At 45.9% G+C, this 18,188-nt stretch overlaps 1 protein-coding gene across 1 annotated transcript; it reads left to right on the top strand.

The window, feature by feature from the left end:
• The first annotated feature begins 10,549 nt into the window (after positions 1 to 10,549).
• On the top strand, positions 10,550 to 12,516 carry LOC123157942 (zinc-finger homeodomain protein 9-like). Its single transcript, XM_044576120.1, has 2 exons — positions 10,550 to 11,023; positions 12,115 to 12,516. The coding sequence occupies exons 1-2, from the start codon at positions 10,550 to 10,552 to the stop codon at positions 12,514 to 12,516; spliced, it is 876 nt and encodes a 291-aa protein (XP_044432055.1).
• The last annotated feature ends 5,672 nt before the right edge of the window (positions 12,517 to 18,188 follow it).

Raw genomic sequence — 18,188 nt, 5'->3', positions numbered from 1 at the left:
GCATCCGAGCCAGGTCTATGCGTAGATGATATGCACGAGTAGAACACAAAGAGTTGTGGGCGACAATAGTCATACTGCTTACCACCAACGTCTTATTTTGATTCGACGGTATTGTTGGATGAAGCGGCTTGGACCAACCTTACATGACCACGTTCATGAGACCAGTTCCACCGACAGACATGCAACTTGTTTTGCATAAAGGTGGCTGGCGGGTGTCTGTTTCTCCAACTTTAGTTGAATCGAATTTGACTACGGTCGGTCGTTGTTGAAGGTTAAAACATCGCACTTGACAAAAAATCGTTGTGGTTTGATGCGTAGGTAATAAGAACGGTTCTTGCTAGAAGCCCGTAGCAGCCACGTAAAACTTGCAACAACAAAGTAGAGGACGTCTAACTTGTTGCAGGGCGTGTTGTGATGTGATATAGTCAGGACATGATGTGATATAAGTTATTGTATGAGATGATCATGTTTTGTAAAAGCTATCGGCAACTGGCAGGAGCCTTATGGTTGTCGCTTTATTGTATGAAATGCAATCGCCATGTAATTGCTTTACTTTATCACTATGCGGTAGCGATAGTTGTAGAAGCAATAGTTGGCGAGACGACAACGACACTATGATGGAGATCAAGGTGTCAAGTCGATGATGATGGAGATCATGATGGTGCTTTGGAGATGGATATCAAAGGCACAAGATGATGATGGCCATATCATGTCACATATTTTGATTGCATGTGATGTTTATATTTTATGAATCTTATTTTTCTTAGTACGGCAGTAGCATTATAAGATGACCCCTCACTAAATTTCAAGGTATAAGTGTTCTCCCTGAGTATGCACCGTTGCTACAGTTCGTCGCGCCGAGACACCACGTGATGATCGGGTGTGATAAGCTCTACGTTCACATAAAACGGGTGTAAGACAGTTTTGCATGTGCAGAATACTCAGGTTAAACTTGACGAGCCTAGTATATACAGATATGTCCTCGGAACACTGAGACCGAAAGGTCGAACGTGAATCATATAGTAGATATGATCAACATAAAGATGTTCACCATTGAAAACTACTCCAGCTCATGTGATGATCGGACATGCTTTAGTTGATATGGATCACATGACCATTTAGATGACTAGAGGGATGTCTATCTAAGTGGGAGTTCTTAAGAAATAAGATTAATTGAACTTTAATTTATCATGAACTTAGTCCTGATAGTTTTTGCATATCTATGTTGTTGTAGATCAATGGCTCGTGCTACTGTTCCCTTGAATTTTAATGCGTTCCCAGAGAAAGCTAAGTTGAAAGATGATGGTAGAAACTACACGGACTGGGTCCATAACTTGAGGATTATCCTCATTGCTGCATAGAAGAATTACGTCCTTGAAGCACCGCTAGGTGCAAGGCCTGCTGCAGGAGCAACTCCGGACGTTATGAACGTCTGGCAAGCTAAATCTGATGACTACTCGATAGTTCAATGTGCCATGCTTTACGGCTTAGAATTGGGACTTCAAAGATGTTTTGAACGTCATGGAGCACATGAGATGTTCCAGGATTTGAAGTTAATATTTCAAGCAAATGCCCGAGTTGAGAGATATGAAGTCTCCAACAAGTTCTTATAGCTGCAAGATGGAGGAGAACAGTTCTGTCAGTGAACACATACTCAGAATGTCTGGGTACCATAACCACTTGACTCAGCTGGGAGTTTATCTTCCTGATGATAGTGTCATTGACAGAGTTCTTCAATCACTGCCACCAAGCTATAAAGGCTTCGTGATGAACTATAATATGCAAGGGATGAACAAGACGATTCCCGAGCTCTTCATGATGCTAAAGGCTTCGGAGGTAGAAATCAAGAAGGAGCATCAAGTGTTGATGGTTAACAAGACCACTAGTTTCAAGAAAGGGCAGAGGGAAGAAGGGGAACCTCAAGAAGAATAGCAAGCAAGTTGCTGCTCCCGGGAAGAAGCCCAAGTCTAGACCTAAGCCTGAAACTGAGTGCTTCTACTGCAAAGGGACTGGTCACTGGAAGCGGAACTGCCCCAAGTATTTGGTAGATAAGAAGGATGGCAAAGTGAAAGGTATATTTGATATACATGTTATTGATGTGTACCTTACTAATGCTCATAGTAGCGGCTGGGTATTTGATAATGGTTCTGTTGCTCATATTTGCAACTCGAAATAGGGGCTACGGATTAAACGAAGATTGGCAAAAAAGGAGGTGACGATGCGCGTCAGAAATGGTTCCAAGGTCGATGTGATCACCGTCGGCACGCTACCTCTACATCTACCTTTGGGATTAGTTTCAGACCTGAATAATTGTTATTTGGTGCCAGCGTTGAGCATGAACATTATATCTGGATCTTGTTTAATGCGAGACGGTTATTCATTTAAATCAGAGAATAATGATTGTTCTATTTATATGAGTAATATCTTTTATGGTCATGCACCCTTGATGAGTGGTCTATTTTTTTAATCTCGATTGTAGTGATCCACATATTCATAATATTGATGCCAAAAGATGCAAAGTTAATAATGATAGTACAACTTATTTGTGGCACTGCCGTTTAGGTCATATTGGTGTAAAGCGCATGAAGAAACTCCATGCAGATGGGCTTTTAGAATCACTTGATGCTTGCGAACCATGCCTCATGGGCAAGATGACTAAGACTCCGTTCTCCGGAGCAATGGAGCGAGCCACTGAATTATTGGAAATAATACATACTGATGTATGCGGTCCGATGAGTGTTGAGGCTCAGGGCGGGTATCATTATTTTCTGACCTTCAGAGATGATTTGAGCATATATGGGTATATCTACTTCATGAAACATAAGTCTAAAACATTTGAAAAGTTCAAAGAATTTCAGAGTGAAGTGGAAAATCATCGTAACAAGGAAATAAAGTTTCTGCGATCTAATCGTGGAGGCGAATGTTTGAGTTACGAGTTTGGTCTTCATTTCAAACAATGTGGAATAGTTTCGCAACTCACGCCACCTGGAACACCACAGCGTAATGGTGTGTCCGAACGTCGTAACCATACTTTATTAGATATGGTGCGATCTATGATGTCTCTTACCGATTTACCACTATCGTTTTGGGGTTATGCTTTAGAGACGGCTGCATTCACGTTAAATAGGGCACCGTCTAAATTCGTTGAGACGACACCATATGAACTGTGGTTTGGCAAGAAACCTAAGCTGTCATTTCTTAAAGTTTGGGGCTGCGATGCTTATGTGAAAAAGCTTCAACCTGATAAGCTCGAACCCAAATCGGAGAAGTGCGTCTTCATAGGATACCCAAAAGAAACTGTTGGGTACACCTTCTATCATAGATCCGAAGGCAAGATATTTGTTTCTAAGAATGGATCTTTCTAGAGAAGGAGTTTCTCTCGAAAGAAGTGAGTGGGGGGAAAGTAGAACTTGATGAGGTAGTTGTACCTTCTCTCGAGTTGGAAAGTAGTTCATCACAGAAATCAGTTCCAGTGATGCCTACACCAATTAGTGAGGAAGTTAATGATGATGATCATGAAACTTCAGATCAAGTTACTACCGAACCTTGTAGGTCAACCAGAGTACGTTCCGCACCAGAGTGGTACGGTAATCCTGTTCTAGAAGTCATGTTTATTATTCATGCTAGAATTGTATTAACCAAAACTTGATACATGTGTGAATACATAGACAAAACAAAGTGTCCCTAGTATTCCTCTACTTGACTAGCTCATTAATCAAACATGGTTAAGTTTCCTGACCATAGACGTGTGTTGTCATTTGATGAATGGGATCACATCATTAGGAGAATGATGTGATGGACAAGACCCATCCGTTAGCTTAGTATAATGATCGTTAAGTTTTATTGCTATTGCTTTCTCCATGACTTATACATATTCCTCTGACTATGAGATTATACAACTCCCGAAACACGAGGAACACCTTGTGTGCTATCAAACGTCACAACGTAACTGGGTGATTATAAGGATGCTCTACAGGTGTCTCCGAAGGTGTTTGTTGGGTTGGCATAGATCAAGATACGATTTGTCACTCCGAGTATCAGAGAGGTATCTCTGAGCCCTCTCAGTAATGCACATCACTATAAGCCTTGCAAGCAATGTGACTAATGAGTTAGTTACGGGATGATGCATTACGGAACGAGTAAAGAGACTTGCCGGTAACGAGATTGAACTAGGTATGAGGATACCGATGATCGAATCTTGGGCAAGTAACATACCGATGACAAAGGGAATAACATATGTTGTTATTGCGGTTTGGCCGATAAATATCTTTGTAGAATATGTAGGAACCAATATGAGCATCCAAGTTCCGCTGTTGGTTATTGATCGGAGATGTGTCTCGGTCATGTCTACATAGTTCTTGAACCCGTAGGGTCCGCACGCTTAACATTCGATGACGATTTGTATTATGAGTTATGTGTTTTGGTGAACCAAGATTGTCGGGAGTCCCGGATGAGATCACGGACATGACGAGGAGTCTCGAAATGGTCGAGAGGTAAAGATTGATATATTGGACGATGCTATTTGGACACCGGAATGGTTCGGGTATATTTCGAAGTACCGAGGGGTTACCGGAACCCCCTGGGGAGAGAGAGGGGAGCCCGCAAGGGGTGGCGCACGCCCCCTCCTAGGGAGTCCGAATTGGACAAGGAGGAGGGGCGTGACCCCCTTTCCCTCTCCCTCTCCCTATCCTTCCTTTTCCTCTTCCGTAAGAAAGGAAGGGGGCGAATCCTACTAGGACTGGAGTCCTAGTAGGACCCCCTCATGGCGCGCCCCTGGTGGCTGGCCTCCTCCTCTCCCTCCTTTATATACGTGGGCAGGGCACCCCTTGGAGACACACCAATTGTTCCAAGCCGTGTGCGGCGTCTCTCTCCATGGTTTACTCCTCCGGTCATATTCATGTAGTTCTTAGGCGAAGCCCTGCGTGGATCACATCACCATCACCGTCACGACGCCGCCGTGCTAGCGAAACTCTCCCTCAACCCTCTGCTGGATCGAGAGTTCGAGGGAGGTCATCGAGCTGAACGTGTGCTGAACTCGGAGGTGCCGTACATTCGGTACTTGATCGGTTGGATCGCGAAGACGTTCGACTACATCAACCGCGTTAACCTAATGCTTCCGCTTTCGGTCTATGAGGGTACGTGGACACACTCTCCCCCTTGTTGCTATGCATCTCCTAGATAGATCTTGCGTGATCGTAGGATTTTTTTTTGAAATTGCATGCTACGTTCCCCAACAACTTTGTCTTAAACATATATTATTTGAACTGTGTCTCTATCTTGATTTTGCTACATAAACTAGAATGATATAGACAATACAGCGACCATAGTACATAGATATATGTTTGTTTCATGTTGTTATCCTTTCCACCTTACTACTAAACTGTTTACCCAAATGAGTTTCATACACTACATGCTAAACATGTGATGTGTCTCCTTGTTCCTCTTTTAGAATGCCGATAGAACATCGGAGAAGAGTACCCCATTATGCAATGGTAAAAGAAGTAATGCGGATAAGGTTCAAGATAGTGAGACAACCCTGTTGGTCTCCAAGAAAGCTAATAAAAACTATGTTAAGGACAGTGAGACAACCCCAAAGTCCTGCCTTGATGTAGTGTTCAAGTTACTGGGCACTACCGCTGGCACAAGCTCTTCAAACTCGCTGCCTGAATCAGTTCAGCTTCTTAAGTCTCAACTACAAGCTGAAAGACATCGACCAGCTATGCTGCGACAAGAAGCCGAAGGACTGAGGATGTCCCTGCAGAATTTGGATGCATACTTTCTAGAGCAACAACAAGAGTTGGAGGATTGCAGCACCACACAAGAGAAAGGTAATAAGCTTGCTAAGCTTCTTGCCAACATGGTGGGTACCCAAGATATCGTTTCTTGAGCTCTTCTGAAGTGGTTTCAGTTCTGGACTTGTTTTGCTGCAGCGTTTATTTGCACTGGTGGCCAACTTTGATGCCAAGTGTATGTAATATGTTTCTTCATTGGTCCCAGATTTGCACTGATGGCAAACTTTGATGCCCACTGGATGTAATATGTGTAATAGCCGTAATAGCCTAGCGTTAGTTGCTTGCTATTTATTTCCTTATAGTCTTCTTTATTTGTTTTCTTGTAGTCACTGCAGTTCTTTTTCCTCACTTGCTAGTGGCCGCAAAACCATGGCCCACATACAATGGGCCTGCTACTTGGTGTAGTAACCTTGGGCCTCATATGGGCCGTAGGATCCATGGCCCTCCTAAGGACCTTCGGATACATCGGCCATACTTGGACCGTACTATTCGTAGACTAATATCGGGCCGCAATATGGGTCGTAAAAGGGCCAAAATTGGATCGTCTAGTCATGGGCCCAGGCCGTAATGGGCTAGTAACAGGCCTGAACACAACACATGCTCAATTCTGTCAACAGGCATAATGGGTCGTTAATGGGTCGGAATACATGATAGGATGAAAATTGCCCAAAGGATTAACGAGCCACAAACGGGCCGATTGTAACCACGGGCTGAATTTGGCCCATTAGCGGAACAAGCCAGTAACGGAACATAAGTAATCGAGTGCCAGAAATCAACCCAAGAATTTATGGGCCCTTAGAAGGCTGAAAGATAACACAGGCTGGAAACGACCCAACTGAATCATGGGCCTTTAATGGGTTCAAAGCAATTTACTGTTCATTATGGGCCAGAATCACCACGACCGTTAAATGACCTAGAGATACAAAAGGCCTAATATGGGTCGAAAGACACCACAAGCCATACAAGGGCCGAAAGTGACAATGGGCTCGAATCATATTGGACGGACCATATGACACTACTAGGCCGAATTCGGAAAGGCCATAATGGGTCATGAGTACCCGGGCCGTAAATGGGCTATATGCGAACATGTCGTTAACATGCTTTCAATGGGCCACCCTGATAACTTTTGACCAAGTCAAACGGGCTGACCTTTTTAACATAAATGGGCCACTATTGGGCCATGCCACATGTCATTTCATAGGCCCGCCTCATGGATGAATGACATCTATCGCGACGCCGAGCTGACACGTGGTTCCGTTGGCCAATAATGACAATTTTACACGTGGAAAATCCGCATTGGTCCGGGCTGTTAATGGGTTATCGAGTCCAAACCAGAACCCGATAGCTCAACAGAGACCCGTTACGATGGATGCCACATGTCGGTTACCCTTGACCAAAGAATTTCCATGACGCGGCATTTATCATCATTAGATTGGATATCCCTGATGATAATTTGAATATTGTCATGGAACACTTCTATGATAACACAAGTATGACTATCTTGATTTTGTTATAAAATCGTCATAAATGCACATACATGACAGAAAACGTGACCTACTGTGACAAACACGTATCATCACGGAAGTGTTTTTTTGTAGTGCTAGTAGTTCCATCGATGGATGTTCCTCCCAGCACGTGCAGATACCTTGGAGGCATTGCACATGCGATGCTCTCACAAACAGTTTGAGGGAACCTCAAGGAACTACACGAGGGATCCGCGAGGAGGAGACAGGGACACACATCGCCAACTCTCCTTCGACTGCCGTGACTGAACGTCTATGGAAAAACCTGACCCCGTGATGTATCCCTTGTTGTACGTTCTTGGTTGTGCGGTAGAATGTGTTTGCGCTATCGTAGTGTACCATGTGCCCCAACACATCCCACGTACCCGCGATGTAGGGATGCGCCCGTGGTGATGGTGAAAAATCAGATAGGCATGGAGAAAGTCCCGCTTGGCATACTCCCGAGTCAACCGCGTCCTACCGTTACTACCAATCTCAATGCTACCTTCCGTTTTATCACCACTATATTTCCACCTCCCCTCACATCGTCTTAGCATAAAATGCAACGCAACTAAACTCGCCACCCAGTTCGGGGATAATCTTGCATCGTCGGTACCAACACTAGATATTCTCCTTCGTAGCGTCTCCAATACTATAGCCCATCGGCCATGCTCACTATCGCTACCTTCGCCGCTAAGTATATTCCTTCAATAACCAATATAATACATAAGTATGCCCCCACTAAATTCTTGATGCCCTGGAGGAAAGATCTCCAGCTGATTTTCGACAAAGAGAAAACAAGAATGGCGTGAAGAGTAAGGGGAGGGGACGGAGATCATCATCGATTCAAAAAGTTCTCCCTGCGCCCCGATCCAGAGGTTAGTTCACTCATCTCATATCTATCATCAATTACTTTTATTCTTTTGGTAAGACACTGGTCTAATACATAACTACGCCCCCACTAAACTCCGGATGCCTTGGAGTGTGGTAGATCTTCAGATCTGGAATTCGACAAACATAAAATTATATATGGAAGGGCGCGACGAGTAAGGGGAGGGTACGGAGATCATCATCGATTTGACAAGCTCTCCCTTCGCCCTTCTATTGGTTAGTTAAATTATCTACAATCTATCATCAATTACTCTATAGTTTTTTTGTAAGACAACCGAGCTAATACATAACTATCCCCCTTTTTTTTGCGAGGGACATAACTATCCCCCTTTTGAACTCCGGATGCCCTAGAGGGGAAGATCTTCGGATTTGGCTTTCGAAAAATACAAATTATACATGGAAAGCCCCATGTGTAAGGGGATGGAATGGGGAGCACCATCAACTAGAAAATTTCTCGCTTCGCCCAATCTAGTGGTTAGTTAACTCATCTTATGTCTATCATCTCTTTTTGGTGTTCGCGTGTTTCTTCTGAAATAAATTGGTGTTCACATGATTTTACCAAATCCATGGAACTAATGTGATTTTTAACAACATGCTTAATGTTGGCTTTCATGTTAAAAGACAACAAGATTCGTTTATAGAACAGAGGGACTAAGAGTTTTCCTTCCATTTTTTTTAAGTCCATTCACAGAATGCCTCTTCTTACAGCTGACCTTTCACATGGTGCCTGGTTTGGAGAATACAAGTACTGTTCATATTGGACCTCAACACATCTTTGCACTGCAAGTATTCTTCTTCACTCGTACCAGCCATCAGGTCCAAACCGTCCAATCCATACATAGATGGTCAATCATAGTCCACTACCTCAATACGTGTTTAACATTGGAGTACATTTGCACCGATCACTTTTTATTGTGTAAAACGCGCATCCACGCAAGAGGAGCTCATTATTTATCACACCGCATCCTCCATTAGCCTGTTTCATGTCATCACCTTTCTGATCTTGGTCACTAGACTAGGTCTTGGCTCCAGATTAACGTCCAGCCCTACACCACCATCTAAAAACGTGCCCTTTTCTATAGGCTTGGCTGCATGCATTACTGCTGATTTTTTTAATTTTTTTTGCGAAATACATTACTGCTGATTAGCACCCATCTTGTAAGAAACTACTATAATGTGTACCCATCTTAAGAAACTAATGCGTACTAGCTAGTGTTTATCTCTCCACACGCTATTTTGTATCTTTAGAAACTAACTAATGCATCCTAATATTACTCCTCTTTCATCAAATACAGATTTGTATCTTTAGAAACTAATAACGAACTAATGCGTCCTAGCGATAGTGCATATCTCTTTTGTCTCACCTCCCATCACTGCTTACATATGCGATTTTTGTATATATAATCTAGAGAAATTAATACATGCCATAATATAGATGACAACCGTACATAGATAGATTAGAGATAAATGCAACCATATTAATTTATATTGGATATATATCTATGTATATATGATTTCTATCTTAAGATAAATGCATGTTATAATAAGAAATCTCCAAATAAATACGTATATATTTCTGGTAAATCTTGAGAAATTAATCATGTATATATTGAAAAATTAATAGTATATATATATAAATTAATATGGTATATATATATATATATACTTTTTTTGCGGGTGGTATATATATATATATATATATAATATAGTATATCTTTAGAACCAACGAGTTCTAGCTAGCATTGTTTGGTACGTAGCATTGAGGCTTGAGCCATACATCTGGACCACTGGACGTGACACAACCAACGGCGGGTTCGAGGTTGTGTGTCCATCGACGAAAGGTGGGTGTGAGTTCAGGGAGGGTTTGAGTTCTAGTGATCTTGAGTTCTAGTGATCTATCTCTAAGAATTCTTTGAAAAATAATTCCCTCCACTCACGAACTACACAGGTAATGATTACAACCATAAGAGTTTCATAGTCATCTGGCGTTGTTAGTCTATCTCTAAAAAATATTCTTGCTCTCTTTGACAGTCCATCTATGTATTTTACTTGCAAGTTAAACGCGTAGTTAACATTAGCCCATAGTGATGCAAGAGGAGATGTGAAAGTGTCATTCCGCTCGTAGATGGACACGCGTAGTAAATTCTGAGCAATAGCAAGAAAAAATTGAAGATTTTTGGAGAGAAATATTCTTAAGTGTTCTCCTTACGCATATTTTTTTGTGAGGAGATGACATTCACAATTCTTTGGGTAAAAAAATATAGGCACTCCAAACATGCTTCAAAAATAGCATTCTCAGAGTACTAATTTTGTTTTTTCTCCATAGTGTGTAATCTTTGTCAAGCAAGTGACACCGCGGAGGCCATGGACGTCAAGTACCCCAGCGGCTCTATCAAGAAGGTGAGGCAGGCGGCTGTGGTGCCGGCGGTGCAAGAGGTGAAGTACAACGAGTGCGGCAGGAACCACGCGCTGGCTAGCGGTGGGCATGTCGTGGACGGCTGCGGGGAGTGGATGCCCTTGGGGGACCTCAACCCCGTCGACGCGTCGTCGTACAAGTGCGCAGCCTGCGGCTGCCACCGCAGCTTCCACCGCAAGGTGATGATGGAGAGGTCGCCGCCGCTGCCGCCCATGGTGGAGACCGTGCTCCATGGCCTGCCGCAGCGCAGGAAGGAGGAGACGCCGGAGGACCGGCTGCCGGGCGTCGACTCTGACACCAACTCAGATGGCACGGAGTACAACTCAGATGCCACGGAGTACGACTCAGAAGGCACAGAGTACGACGACGAGCGCTCCGTGCCCCGACCACTCCAACCTCAACCCGTGTACCATCCGGCGCAGGTGACGCAACCGCCTCCCACGTACATCCACTGGTAGAAAAAAGCCCTTTAGTCCCGGTTCGCAACAGCCTTTAGTCCCGGCTGTGCAACCGGGACTAAATATGCGCGACTAAAGACCCCCCCCCTTTAGTCGCGCCTCTTACGGACCGCGACTAAAGGCTTTAGTCCCAGTTCTTGTGGCTGACCGGGACTAAAGGCCCGTCCACGTGGGCGCCCGTGGTCCGTCGGGGCGGAGGACCTTTAGTCCCGGTTCTCGTGGCCAACCGGGACTAAAGGGCTCCTCCGCAGGTTTAGGGTTTTAGCCCCCCTAAACCTGGTTTCTTTTTAGTTTGGAGTGTTTTATTTCTTTTATATTATATTTTGTATTTTATTTTAATTTTGATAAAGTTTCAGTACACATATTTTACGCTACTATATATATGCATATGAAATTTCAAACAAGAAGAATTCAAGAGGAATATATAATATATATTCAATCTTGGGTGACCATATACAACTTCGAACAAGTTTTCATACACAATTAGGATGGATGACCATATACAACTTCGTACAAGTTTCAATCTCGGGTATGCATATAAATTTCTTCGTTCTCGGTATAGTGTTCTCCTTTAGGATTGATGACTTCCCTCATGAAAAATCCTGCTAATTCTTCTTGAATTGGTCGGAAGCGAGCTTCTGGACTAAGCCTCCTCCGCAAGTTATCCGTCGCGTTCCGCACGCTATCCGATGCCTTCCGCTCAGAGGTGTGTCTCCGGATGTTCTCACAAACATAGTATCCACATAGATTGGTCCCCGGTGGCTGCTTATCCACATTAACTAACCTTCTGAAATCTAGCTCATGTTTGAATTCACCGACAATTTCTTCTGAGAACCGTCTCCAAACCCTACAGGGCAAAGAAAATTAAATGAATAAGGAAGTTATTAGTTACTTGATATTAGGAAATGAACGAAAGAGACCGATCGATATAGAGCTCAAATGATTGAAAATAATTACTTTTGCAGCATTTTTCTCATGTCGGCCCAACGCTTTGGATCCGAATCCATAGAGTCCATGATTAGAACTCTGGAGGTGTGAAGTTCAATATTTAGCAGAATCCAGTGGAACCTGCGGATATCTCTTCTGGGCGACACAACTTCCTGTCGAGGGCACTGCAGATCCAGAGGCTCCCCGCCCAGCTCTCGCCGGCGACAGCGTCACCGCCCCATGGGGTTATGTCGGAGAGGAAGCGGTCCCGCACCACGTTCACCACCGACCAGAAGCTGCGGATGGAGGAGCTGTCGGAGCACCTGGGGTGGCACCTGCAGAAGCGCGACAAGGACTTCATCGAAGCAAGATGCCGCGACATAGGCGTCAGCAAGAAAGTCTTCAGGAACTGGATGAACAACAAGAAGCGCAAGTACCCCAGCGGCCACAACCCCTCCGCTGCAGCATCATCTGTTGTCGGACCATCCCATCTCCGTCTTCCCCCACCACAATCACACCACCAGTGTTAGAATAAATCTTGTATGTGTCTAGTTTTCTCTGCCATGGCAACATTCGGCTGCCATGGAAGCTTTTATTTGTTCTGCTACCATGGAAGCATTTATCTGTTCTGCTAACATGGGATGTTTTTCGGCTGCCATGAAAAGCATTTTTTATGTTAGCGTTTTTTGCTGGTAGGCTCAACTACTTTGAGCGATTTTCATGGCACGGTCGATCCGTCTGTGGGATGTCACAAACCTGTCGGGGTCGTGGGCATTGCACATTTTCCTTGTACCAGAATAAAAGGAGGTGAAAGAAATGAGAAAAGTCGCAATTGCACGCGGCGCGAAAAGCACGCATCCATGCACAGGAACCTGGATCGGACGGTTCATATCGAGACATCGGGTCAAGAGGAGCTCATTATTTATCACACTTCATCCTCCATTAGCCCGTTTCATGCTCATCACTTTTTTGACCTTAGTCACGGGAGGCTAGGCTTGGCTCCAGATTAAAACGTGGCCTTTGCTACAGGCTTGGTTGCATGCATTACTGCTGATTAGTACCCTGCTTAAGAAACAAATGCATACCCGTCTTAAGAAACTAATGCGTACTAGCTAGTGTATATCTCTCCACATGCTATTTTGTATTTCCTCTGTTCCTAAATATAAGCCTTTTTAGAGATTCTTATGTAGACTACATACCGAGCAAAATGAGTGAATCTATACTCTAAAGTATGTCTATATACATCCGTATGTAGTCCATATTGAAATCTCTAGAAAGACTTATACTCCCTCCGTTCCTAAATATTTGTCTTTCTAGATATTTAAACAAATGACTACATACAAAGCAAAATGAGTGAACCTACACTCTAAAATATGTCTACATATATCCGTATGTGATAGTCCATTTGAAATGTCTAGAAAGACAAATATTTAGGAACGGAGGGAGTATTTAGGAACGGAGGAAGTATCTTTGAAAACAAACTAATGCATCCTAATATTACTGCTCTTTCGTCAAATATAGATTTGTATCTTTAGAAACTAATCACTAACTAATGCCAACTAGCGATAGATTTGTATCTTATAGATGCGAATTTTGTATAGATAATCCTGACAAACTAATACAAGTTGTAATATCGAAGAAAACCGTATTCTTTAATTTACACACACACACACACAATTTGTATCCTGAGATAAATGCATGTAATAATAAGAAATCTCCAAATATATATATAGGCGAAATTGTGGATATCAGAACTGACTGTGGTCAGAACTGTCGCAGCCACACATGCCTGCTCTGTGATCTGCTCTGTGATCTGTGATCGCTGTGCCTTTTCCGCAGCGGGCGAGACTTTTGACAGAGGGACCACGCGCTGACATTGAAGCCCATGGACCATCCCAGAACCGAGTCGTAGCCGGGGAACCTTTTCATGGCATGATGTTTTTTCTCTACCGTGCGTGCCACTGTTTTCTTTTTGTCCCATTGCTCGCTCACGGCGATGCTGAAAGGATTCTTTTGCCTCTAGTCCCCTCACCCCGTCTCCTTCGGCAAACCCTATTCGGCGCCTTTAGCGCCCGTTATAGGCATTTTTCCAAACGGGCGCATACCCCCTCGACCACGCTGGGCCGGCCCATCTATCTTTTTCTTATCTAGATTTCAAAACGCAAAAATGCGAGTCTGTAGCGAATCAAACCGGCGACGTTCTGGTTAGTAGTACTATCAGTCAACCACCACGCCACCGGACTTCGCGTGATTAGCCACCTCTTCTCATTGTTTTCTTCTTTCGACTTTCCCTTTTTTTCTTTTTTTTCTTTTTTTTCACCTTTTTTTTCTCCTTCTCCCTGGTTTGATGAACTTTCTCAAAATTCGTGATTATTTTCCAAAATCGAAACAATTTTCCAAAATGGATGAAATTTAAAAATTCGATGAACTTTTTCAAATTCGGTGAACTTTTCTTCAAAATTGATGAACTTTTTTCAAATTCGATGATTTTTTTTTCATTTTGATGATTTTTTTTTCAAAATTGATGAACTATTTTTTCCAAATTTGTGAACTTTTTCAAAATCGATGAACTTTTTTTAAAACTCGATGAACTTTTCTTCAAAAGCATTGAACTTTTTTTATTAACTGTTTGCAAAATCGATGAACTTTTTAGAAGTTTGTGAACTTTTCTTCAAAAATGATGATAGTTTTCAAATCCACGATGTTTCAAAAATAATTCAGAAATCCAAGCTATATAATAGGCGTGGCCTTGCTTTTTCTTATATAATTGGTGCTTTTACTAGTCATCAATGTCCATTTGCTCTGGTGGTTAATGAAGGTCGGCCAATGAGGCAACCATCCGAGTTTGAATCCTGTATAACACACCTTTTTGCGGTTTTTTGGTGTTAAAGGTTGCTGCGCTCAGCCTTCATGGGCCGGCCCAACAGGGCGGGGCAGTGTGCGCCACGAAACTGTTCGGGCGCAACAGGCGCCGAGCAGGAGCTCTCGGACCTCCAAGCCTCCGACGAGAGGTGGTCGTGCGCAAGATTTCCGGGCTCCTCCTCTCAACCGTGGACTGCGCCAACCCAACGGGTAGGACAACATCGAAAACAGGCTCTTTTTTTTTTGCGAATCATCGAAAACAGGCCCTTCCGCTAATGCCATGGGCTGCTCCTTTACGGGCTACTCTGGTTGGCCGAGTGGTCCCTCTGGAAAGTCGTCTACCTCGACCCGACCACCGGCACGAACCAGAGCATCGAGACATACTGGAAGTGCATCAAGGCCGAGTTCGACGAGCGCAAGCTCGTCGATCCCTACTTCAAAGGCGTCTACATGCAGCGCGGGGCGAAGGCAATGGCGAACCATTGGGGGCTCATCCAGGTGGCGCGCAACAAATGGCATGGGGTCGTCGAGGAGGTCGCGGCTCTCCCGGAGAGCGGTGCCAACGTTGAGGATGAGGTATGGCATGCCGGTCTCCTGCTTCTCTTCATCGTGTGCGCCCGCCAACTGTTTGTTCCTCCGCGCAGGTGGTGCGCATGTTCGCCTTGTATCGCCAGGGCAACCGCGACCAAGAATTCAAGTACCTCCATGCTTACAAGCGCATTGACAAGTGCGAGAAGTGGGCGGAAGTCCGGCGCACCCTCGACAAGGCCAAGGAGACCTACAAGCCGGACGCGGCGATGCCAGGCGCGTCAGAGGGGCGGCCGGAGGGCAACAAAGGGGCCAAGAAGGGGAAACACGCCGACGCGGCTACCGCGCAAGTGCAGGAGTCCATCGAGCATTGCCTCGCCGACGCACGGGCCCGGGCCGTCCTGCGTGAAGAGAAGACCGAGGCGCGGTGGTCGGCGTTGATGACGAGCAGCGCCGTCAAGCTCGACCTACTCCGGACCAACGTCGCCGCGAAGAAGTGGAACACCGACCCGGCTTTCCTGCTGGGCGGGGCGGACATGCTCCAGAGCAACGACGAGGCGGCCAAGGCGTGGTACTTGGCGGAGCATGGCCTCATCCTGAACCAGTTGCCGTCGACGGCGCCGCCAACTCCCACGCCCACGCCGACGCCGCCGCCAAGCCCGAGCGATGATGCCTCCATGACTCCCCGCAGTACAGAAGCCACGCCGACGCCGCCCAGCACAGAAGAAGCTCCGACCCCGCCAATCTCGCGCACGACCCCGCCAAGCCCACGCACGCCGACTACGCCGACGCCGGAGGCCGACCTCGCCGTCTGATGCGCTCTACGCGCGTCCTTTCTTTTTTGTACGCTGAACTTTTCATTTGATCGCCGAACAGTGGCCGCATGATCGCCAGATTTGTGGCGTCTATTTTGTGAGCGGGAATGACTACATTTGAATTTGCCGCGGGTTGGGGGGCAGCACCTGGGGGCGTGGCTGGGAGCTAGGTCGTCCCCAGGGGCCGATCTAGCGCCGGTTCGCCCCCAGGCCGCTCTTTTTCGGCGCCCTGGGGGGCTGAACGGCTGGAGATGCTCTCAGCTTGGTTGAGTATGGGGGACTATGATGAGACTCTATATGGCGATGAGCACTTCAGCCGGTCGCCGAGGCCAGAATGGCAGATGCAAGCTTTTAGGCAGCAGGTCATTGACGACATTTCCTTCCAAGATCTGGGATGGACAGGGCTGCCTTTCACATGGGATAACAGGCAATAGGGCTCTTCTAATGTGAAAGCTCGCCTGGACTGTGCTTTCACAAATGAAGCTTTCTGTTAGAACTATGATAATATTCGAGTGTGCCATGTTTGTGCGGTGGAATCCGATCATGCTTTCTAATTGCTGAACTTAGAGAGCACTCAGACGAGCAAGGGACATGTCGAGCAAAACAGTTCCGTTATGAGAATGTGTAGCAAACTCATTTGGAGTACGAGCAGCTAGTTACGGCAACGTGGCAGCAATAGCGCCCCATTGGCGATGGTGGTGGGCGGCGATTTTAATCTCATACGGTCGGAACACAACAAGAGTAACAACTTGGTAAACTTCCCCCGAATGCAGAGGTTCAATGACTACATCACGGACATGGGGCTTCGCGATCTTGATAGGGTTGGTGCTAGATTTACTTGGACCAACCGCCAAGCGGAGCCGACCTGCTCGGTCCTCGATAGGGTCTTCGCATCTCCTGAGTGGGACATTCTTTGCCCCCTAGCTTCGCTCCGCGCGATTACTTGGATTGGATCCGATCACATCCCCCTCCTCCTCTCCTCTGAGAACAAACGTCCTCCGCTGCCGCCCTGCTTCCGGTTTGAAACCTTCTGGTTGCGCCAACTTGGGTTTGCCGCTGCGGTGATTGCTCGGTGGCAGGAGGCGCGTGAGGCCCCCCATCGTTCCCTCTCGGCCGTTGACTCCTGGCACTTTTGTGCAAATTGGTCTCGCCAATTCATGAAAGGATGGGGTGCTAACGTGGGCCGGGATATCCGAGAGCTCAAGAAAGTCCTCTTAGAGGCCATCCAGACCCTCGACCTCCGTGCAGATGGCGTGGGCCTATCGGCCAAGGAATGGATGATTAGATATGACCTTGAGGACCAACTCACGGTCATCTACACTGATGAGGAGGCGTATTGGCACCTACGGGGTACGCAGAATTGGGTCCTTAAGGGGGATGCCAATACAACTTACTTCCAGGCCATCGCCAATGGCCGTCGTCGTCGGAACTCCATCCCGCTTTTGTGGGATGGAGAGAACATCCTGCAGCAGCCTGAGGACATCCGTGCCCATGTAGACGGCTTCTACAGGACCTATTCTCTGCCCCCCTCGGGGAGGGCTGACCCTCGCTCATGACATCTGGCCGCCCCACCGCCGCGTCTCGCCGGCGGATAATGCGGCCCTTACGACCCCATTCTCCGAGGTTGAGGTTTAGGCTGCCATTAAGGGCATGAATCCATCGTCGGCCCCTGGCCCCGATGGCCTCCCAGTGAAGTTCTTCCAGACCTTCTGGGAGGTTATTAAACCTGAGGTGATGGCCCTCCTTGAGGAGTTCTACGTTGGGTCCATCGATCTTACCAGGCTGAACTTTGGGATTATCACCCTTATTCCCAAAATAACTGGGGCTTCGGATATCTGCCAGTTCCGCCCGATCACGATGATCAATGTCATCTTTCGCATCCTTGCAAAGGGGTACGCCATTAGGGTGGCCCCAATTGCAGACTGGATCACTCACCCGGATCAGTCGACATTCATCCAGGGCCGGTATATCCTGGAGGGAGTCCTAGTGTTTCACGA

This window comes from Triticum aestivum, chromosome 1D (assembly GCF_018294505.1).
Source record: "Triticum aestivum cultivar Chinese Spring chromosome 1D, IWGSC CS RefSeq v2.1, whole genome shotgun sequence".
In the NCBI taxonomy this organism is placed as follows: Eukaryota; Viridiplantae; Streptophyta; class Magnoliopsida; order Poales; family Poaceae; genus Triticum; species Triticum aestivum.
Note: the sequence above shows the minus strand (reverse complement) of the source record. Positions and strands in the feature narration are given on the sequence as shown.

Coding starts and splice junctions, on each gene's coding strand:
- LOC123157942 (XM_044576120.1), top strand. CDS start 10,550: ATGGACGTCAAGTACCCCAGCGGCTCTATCAAGAAGGTGAGGCAGGCG. Junction 11,024..12,114: donor CCGTGTACCATCCGGCGCAG/GTGACGCAACCG, acceptor AATATTTAGCAG/AATCCAGTGGAACCTGCGGA.